Here is an 8158-nt window from a genome sequence, read left to right as displayed (position 1 = left end):
TGTCAGAGTTCTATTAAACTTATCATGCCATTGCTTAGGTGCTTGCTTCAGGCCATATAAAGATTTCAGCAACCTACACACCTTTCTTTCCTGACCATCTATCACAAAGCCATCTGGCTGTTGCATGTAGATTTCCTCGTTTAGCTCTCCATTCAGAAAAGCCGTCTTAACATCCATCTGGTGGACGAGAAGACCATACGAGGCTGCCAACTAGAGTAATACTCGAATGGTAGTCAGTCTAGCCACATTGTGAATAAGTATCGAAAAAATCTTCCTCTTCTTTCTGGTCATAGCCCTTGGCCACAAGCCTAGCCTTGTACTTTTCAATCGTACCATCGGGCCTAGCTTCCTTTTGAACATCCACTTACATCCCAATGGTTTACAACCATAGGGACGCTCAGTGATCTCTCATGTCCCGTTAGCCATGATGGAATCCATCTCGCTACAGACCGCATCGTTCCAGTAGTCAGCTTCTGGAGAGGCATACACTTCTGAAATAGAAGTGGGAGTATCATCCACGAGGTACACGAATAAATCATCACCCTTATAAGGAGGTCCAACTCCTCTTCCACTTTCAGGGTGGGACTAAACTTCCCACTACACCTAGTGCCAATAAACCCACATGGGCCCTTAGAGATTTTTAGAAATTGCTATATGAGCCTCAAACCCATCCCAAATTTCAGCAGTATGTGTACCTTTGGTTTAGTGAGTTGCCAATATGCACCTTATCAATTTTTATCATGACCAAAACTTTGGTCTTATTTTGGATGGTTGCCAACTTTTGGCATACCAATGGCTTCTTATCAACTCTAGTTGGTCAACTAATAGGCACACAGAATTTTGGGTCTTAAAATTGACAAAGTCACCACAGCCCTCCGAAAAAAATATCACCACAGGTGGCTCATTATTGACAAGAACATCACTAAAAACATAAATCTTCTTACAAGACAGTGCACTATCGACGGTAATGTCACCTTCCACTGAAAGAATAATTCATCACCTTCAGTGCTTCTCCGTCTAGGAATAATTACACCTTTTAGGGCATGAATCCGACTGCTAGTACAGGCCAGATGGGTTTAATCCTTACAAAATGGATCTGGCACACCGACAAGCCAAAAATCAGCACCCTATTTGATGATTTACACAAATCCATCTCTGACATGGCTAGTATAAAACGCTCACATAACACTACTACCCCCAAGCAAGAGCAAGCCCGCATCGCAGACGCATGTCCTATATCGCTCCAAAACTGCCCTATCAAAGTTGTAGCCAAACAATGATAAATAGACTCAAATGTACAATACCATAATACATATAGGGGCCGGCAAATGAGTATCCTTCCACGTTTGCAACTCCTGTGTCAGCGACGAAGGAAGCACCGAACGTTGCTTTTTGCCCAGACCAGGAGAGTCGGTTTCCAGCAACACACCTGTGAATTCTGCACAGATACTGAAGTTTGGTATAGAGATTTATCAGAGACTTGCAATGGATGTCTTTTGAGTTTTGAGCACTGAGAAGAAAATCTCCTTTTTGGCTGCTGACTAGCTCACATTTTGACACTACGGTTGTCCTATACTCATTGGATCACCCGTAAGGACAGAAAATATATCCTTAGTCTTTTAAACTGGAAACCACGTGTTCTTCAATCTTTTCAGTGTAGACGCCGTGTGTTTCAGCCACTCTGAACTGCAACCTGCGCTTCAGTGCGTTCTAGGCGTTTTTCTTTTCGCTGCTGTTCTAATCATCTTCGATTTCATGCCGCCGGTCATCTTACTACGGCAATTCCTGCATGTAATATTTGAGCATGGCTAACCAATATGTGATTCTCTGATGACTTCCACACATCAAAGGTGCCGCGCAAAACCGAATGATAATAATTATGCACCGCAACACATAGTATTTCTCATTTCTTCATCCAACAACTGAATGATATCGCATATTCTATCTGATGGATCAAGTTCCTGCCCACCTGATGCAAACACCTTAGCAGCACCCTTCACGTGGATCCAGCTACAGCCAGGAGACTTCTTGACACCATGCTCTGCCATGGCCCTTCTCACCCCCTCGGCTTCCTTCCACTGTCCAGTGGCGCACAACAAGTTGGACAGCACCACATAGCCAGTGTCTCTCACAGGCTCCGTTGACACCATTCTGCTCCCCACCTTCCTTCCGATTCTTGCGTCCAGGTCAACTGATGAGTAGGCACTAAGCAGAGACTCGCGCATATCGCTGCTATGCGTATGAACTGTTTCAGAGTATTGGTCCAGCATCTCAATGGCTTTTGCAATGTTACCTGATCTAGCATACATGTCGAGAATGCAAGCTAGATGCTCTGGTGTTGGCTTCAGTCCATGGACAGACACCATCGACTCAAAATAGGTTCTCCCTTGCTCCAGGAGCCCAGAATGGCTGCAGGCTGTGAGCAGGCCTGTGAACGTGACTTCATCAGGGCAAACATCGTGGGACAACATCCTTTCATACACAGTAAATGCTTCCTTTGCCCATCCATTTATCGCGAACCCAAACAGCATGGTGTTCCATGAGACAGAGTCCTTCTGAAGAATGGCATGGAACACATTGCCTGCAGCCTCGACATCGCCACACTTGGCGTACATGTCCATCAAGCTGTTGGCCACATACAAGTATGAAGCAAAACCACTTTGGAATGCACAGGCATGGATCATCCTTCCACTGGCCAGAGAAGCAGCGGTAGCACAAGCATGAAGCACGGCCCCAAAAGTGAAATCATCGGGACGGATATGCTTGTGTGCCAACATCTTGACAAATAGTGCAAGGGCCTCATCTGCATAGCCATTCCTCGCAAAACCTCCAATCATCGAAGTCCAGGAGATGTCATTGGTCTCAGGAGCACTTTGAAACAGAGCAGCAGCTTGTTCAATGTGGCCAAGCCTTGTGTATGCATCGATCAGTGAATTCCAGGACACAACGGTTCTACTCTCCATAGACTCGAAGATCTTGACGGCCTGATCTAGCAAGCTGAACTTACTGTAGAAGGAAATAAGTGAGTTATTGACTTCGGGGATTGCATTCCAGCCACTCTGCACAACGATCTTGTGGACTGCAACGCCGGTGGATGGGTAGCGCAGCTCCGTGCAAGCGTCGATCAGAATGCAGAGCGTTGCATCGTCGCAAGACAGTCCGGAAACCCGCATCTCGTTGAACAGAAGCAGACACTGCTTGGCATTGCCACCGCGGGAATACCCCGTGAGCAGCGTGTTCCAGGCAACACTGCTAATGCTTCCAGCGGGCATTTCGTCGAACAGCTCGCGCGCGAGCGCCATGCGGCCCGAGGCGACGTAGGCGTGGAGGAGCGAGCACCAGGACAGCGCGTTGCGGTCGCGCATCTCCCGGAAGGCGCGCGCGGCGTCGTCCGCGCGGGCGCACCTGGCGTACATGGCGACGAGCGCGTTGCCGACGGGGAGCGGCGCGCGCAGGCCGATGCGGAGGAGTCGGGCGTGGAGCTGCGCGCCGGCGCCGGGCGAGCGGAGGGCCGCCGCCGCGGAGAGCGCTGCGGTGATGGAGAAGGCGTCCAGCGTGCCCATGCCGGCGAAAAGCGCGAGGGCCGCGCGCGGCTGGCCGGCGCGGGCGTAGGCGGTGAGCATGGCGTTCCAGGCGACGGCGTCGCGGCGGGGCATCGCGTCGAACACGGCGCGCGCCGCGGCGGCGTCGCCGGCGCGGCCGTGGGAGGCGATCCTGGAGGTGGCGGCGGCCAGGCCGGCGATGGCTCCATGCTCTGCCGCGCGTGCCGCGGCGCGGCCCGCCTGTGGGTTTAGGCTCATCAAATGGCGCAGGCGATGCCGCGAAAGAGCGGCACGCTCGCTCGCTGGCGCTGAATGGACTAGTGAGTTTTTCTCGAAAGTCATCTTCTGCTCGCCAGCTCAATTGAGCTCGTGATGAATAGTAAAATCCAAAAAATATAAGAAGAAAAATTTGAAATTTTTTGTGACGAACTTTGGCGAATTTTTCAAGTGCCTGTAAAATGAAATGACATTTGTAGAAGTCATGGCAAAGAAAATAAAATCAGCACTTCAAAATGCTTTCGAAAAATAACATTTTTGGTGCATTGATATTTTTTCCATGACTTCCACAAATGTCATTTCATTTTTTTATTTTTTTATTTGCGGGATAAATACTTGTATTACTCAAAAGTCACGGGATTACAATCATCATGCGAGATAACCAAGGTCTCCGGCGGCCCGGAACCTAGCCAGGTCATAGTTCTACCCTGTCCTCTACCAAAAGTAGCTAGGCTATCACTAGCCTTATTTTGAGATCTAGATACAAGAGTAATACAAGTACGACGAAGACTCAAAAGATGTCTAATCTCCTTCACTAGGGCTGCATAAACAGATCGATTAGTTCCCTCACATATGATCATAGACATAGCAACTTGCGCGTCCAACTCCAGCTCAATGGGAAGCTCTGATCGTTGTATAGCCAATGACAGACCCTCCATGCATGCACATAACTCCGCCTCTAGCGCTTCCCTGCACGAGTAGAGCGCCCTACACGCTGAGAAGATGATCTCCCCTCGATCATTACAAAGAATCATTCCGGCCCCCGCCTCATTGCTATTCACAAAAGATCCATCCGTATTCAATTTTACCCAACCTTCCTTTGGTTTTGCCCATACGCGCACAGGTTCGGTGCTCCTCTCTTTCCTTCTACCAGGGGCCAAGGAGATGTATGATTTCCCTTTCTCTGGATCAATATGAGTGTTGCATTTAATAGCCAGAAGGGACACCATATAGCCTTGAAGGAATCTGATCGAAACATCTAAAGGAGGAGCGGGTTTCTCATGGGTCACCTCATTCCTAACATGGCAGCATCTCCATAGGGTCATCAACATCATGCACCTTTCTACCTCATTCAAAGAAGCAAGGGCGATCAGCAGCCACTCCTTCCCGCACCTGGTTACATTCTCAGGGCTTGGTAGCCGCCAGTTTTTTGCCATGGCATTGTACAGGTCCCAGCCGAGCTGACATATCATAAATGGGTGGTAATTATCCTCCTCCTCCAACCCACAAACTGGACAAATGCTGGTAATCTCGAGTCCTCTCTTCTGCTTATTTTTCCAAGTTGGAAGCGTGTACGTGGCAAGCCGCCAAGCAAAGTTTTTGACAGTTGGTGGAACACCACATCGCCAAATCATACTCCAGCAAGTTCTAGCTCCATCGGGGAAGAACTAGATCCCGCCATATTGGTTCTGTGCTGCTCATCGAAAGCTAGCTGATACGCGCTCTTAACAGTGAACATACCAAGTCTCCCAGGTCCCCATGCAATGACATCCTCCTCTAGCCTCTGTGACGCCCTAATTTTGATAATTTCGTCCACATCCGCTTGCATGAAATACTGCTGCAGCAACCCAACTTTCCATGCTCCATTGTCATCCAAAAGATCCGAAACAACGTATGCGGCATACGCCTTGGGGGAGATTGGTTTATACGAGAAGGGGCGTGGGATCCAATTATCTCGTCAAATTCGGATACTCCTGCCATTCCCGACCTGCCAGACCAAACCCTTCTTAAGGAGGTCCAAACCATAACTGATTGCTTGCCAAGAAGATGACGCATTGCCCGTGAACACCGTGTCCTCAAGTTTACCAGCCAGGTAGTATTTTGCTTTAAGAAGTTGTGCACAAAGACTGTCCGGCCTATCTATCAATCGCCACGCTTGACGAGCAAGTAGGGCCTGGTTAAACAAACGGAGATCCCGGAAGCCAACACCCCCTCTATCTTTGGGTTGCAACAGATGGTCCCATGCTTTCCAATGAACCTTCCTCTTCCCCTTCTCAGATCCCCAATAGAAGTTTCTGCACATTCTCGTCAGATCATCACATACTGAGAAGGGCAGTTTAAACACAACCATAATGTAAGTAGGGAGAGCCTGAGCCACAGACTTGATCAATACCTCTCTCCCGGGCTGAGCCAACCAACCATCACCCCATTGAATAAGTCTCTTAGTAAGCCTCATCTGTAAATTCTGAAATTTGCCCTTTGACATACGTCCTTCCGGAGTTGGGAGGCCAAGGTATTTTTCTTCAAAGATCATACTGGTAACCCCTAAAACATCCCGCACCTGGTCTTGTACAATTGTGGGACAAGCTTTACCAAAAAATAATGAACATTTATTGTAATTCAAGCTCTGTCCCGTCGCTGCACCATACAAATCTAGAGCCAACTTCACATTTTCTGCCTGAACCCTTGAGGCTTCGAAAAATAACATAGTGTCATCAGCAAACAACAAATGTGAAATGCCCGGGGCCCTTCTGCAGACCTTAACTGGGGTAATGCTTCCCGAAGCTACTTTACTCTTCAAGATAGCCGACAAACCATCAACAACAAATAAGAATAGAAATAGTGAGAGAGGGTCTCCCTGCCGTAGCCCACATGACGGTGCAAATGAATCCAAGAGGGTCCCATTTAATTTAACAGAATACCTCACCGATGTGACACAAGACATTATCCAGTCAATCCACCACTGAGAGAACCCCAACTTTTGCATCACCTGCTCCAGAAAAACCCAATCCACCCTATCATATGCCTTTGAGAGGTCGAGCTTATAAGCACAGAGACTTTTTGTAGGGTCTTTTTCCTGCTTGATATAATGAATGCACTCAAAGGCCACCAATGCATTGTCTGTGATCATTCTGCCAGGAATAAAAGCACTCTGTTCAATCAAGATCAAAGTAACATTATAGAGGCTAATCGGCCTGTAACCAGACATCCTGACAGGGTTAGTAATTTTGGGAATAAGAACAATGGAAGTAGAGTTAACTCCCTCTGGCATAATCCCTGTCTGGAAGAAATCCTTAACCGCTGCAATGACTCCATCCTTCAAGGTGCTCCAATTCCTCTGAAAGAATCTAGCCGGAAAAACGTTCGGCCCCGGTGCTTTCAAGGGCCCTATTTGAAACAGAGCATCTGAAATTTCCTTGTCAGTAAAAGGAGCGCACAGTCTCCGGTTATCCTCTTCAGAGACCAAGGACTCGAACAGGTCCAATACAGGTGCGGCATCAAGTGAAGGAACTGCAGCAAATATAGTGTGAAAATAATCATTCACAACCTTCCCCATAGCTGCCAAATCTGAATGTACAACACCTATGTTGTGAGTAAGCTGCCGGATTTTATTTTTCCTAGCTCTCCAAATAGCTTTACTCTGAAAAAAATTTGTGTTACGATCACCTTATTTCAGCCAAGAGATCCTAGATCGCTGTAGCCAAATCATCTCCTCTTGATACAAAAGTTCGTTCATTCTATCCGTCACTCTTTGGATGTCCTCTCTGTCAGCGTTCATATGCATGAGCTCTTCTAGCTGAGTTTGGGACTTTGCAATTTCACGTGATACATTACCGAATTTCCTGCTCCACCTTCTTAGCGACCTCAAGGTCGTCGACAGCGCCCTTTGCAGCTGCTCTAAATTCTGCACCTGCCCAACTGCTACCCACGCCTCTTTTATCACATCTGGCAAAGACGAATCTTTTTCCCAAAAAAATTCACACCTTCTGTTCTTCACGGGGCTCGGTCCTGGATCTTTCTCTCCTTTCAGAATCACCATAACATGGTCTGAGCAAGGTGACAAGACATGCTCAACAGATGCAAACGCATACATATTACGCTAGGAACTTGAAGCAATAGCACGATCTAACCGCACCCGAACATTGTTCATGCCACTTCTCTTGTTATCATATGTGAATGGTACACCCTTAAACCCTAGATCCACCAATCTGCACGTCTCCAACACATCTCTGAAAGCGATCATTTGAGCTTCGGCCCTTGGTGTGGCGGAGAAGTGTTCAAAGTCCCATAATGCCTCATTAAAGTCACCAATAACTAACCAAGGAATATCATTGACAGATTTGAGCTGTTGTAGCTTAGACCACATGAGATGCCTATTCTCCACGCGAGGTTCTCCATATACAAAGGTGATGCGCCAAGGTGATGCACCAAGGTGCTGCTCCCTCACTAATCCGAACAGTGGTATCAATGTATCTGTCCTCCTTGTCCAATATATCCACCATGCAGTTTTCATGCCAATATAAAGCTAGCCCACCACTCAAGCCATTGCTATCCACACCGCAAAAACCCTTCAGACCCAACCTGCTCCGAAGTCTCCTCATCTTAGCCTCTTTCTGCCT

At 47.8% G+C, this 8158-nt stretch overlaps 1 protein-coding gene across 1 annotated transcript; it reads right to left on the bottom strand.

The window, feature by feature from the left end:
• Positions 1 to 904: 904 nt before the first annotated feature.
• On the bottom strand, positions 905 to 3832 carry LOC123112742 (pentatricopeptide repeat-containing protein At2g36980, mitochondrial). Its single transcript, XM_044533816.1, has one exon. It carries the CDS (start codon positions 3798 to 3800, stop codon positions 1878 to 1880), a length of 1923 nt encoding a protein of 640 aa, XP_044389751.1. The 5' UTR covers positions 3801 to 3832; the 3' UTR covers positions 905 to 1877.
• Between the last annotated feature and the right edge of the window lie 4326 nt (positions 3833 to 8158).

Source organism: Triticum aestivum, chromosome 5B (assembly GCF_018294505.1).
Source record: "Triticum aestivum cultivar Chinese Spring chromosome 5B, IWGSC CS RefSeq v2.1, whole genome shotgun sequence".
In the NCBI taxonomy this organism is placed as follows: Eukaryota; Viridiplantae; Streptophyta; class Magnoliopsida; order Poales; family Poaceae; genus Triticum; species Triticum aestivum.
Note: the sequence above shows the minus strand (reverse complement) of the source record. Positions and strands in the feature narration are given on the sequence as shown.

Bases quoted from the DNA above. Each gene is read 5' to 3' on its own strand.
- LOC123112742 (XM_044533816.1), bottom strand. From the start codon at position 3,800: ATGAGCCTAAACCCACAGGCGGGCCGCGCCGCGGCACGCGCGGCAGAG.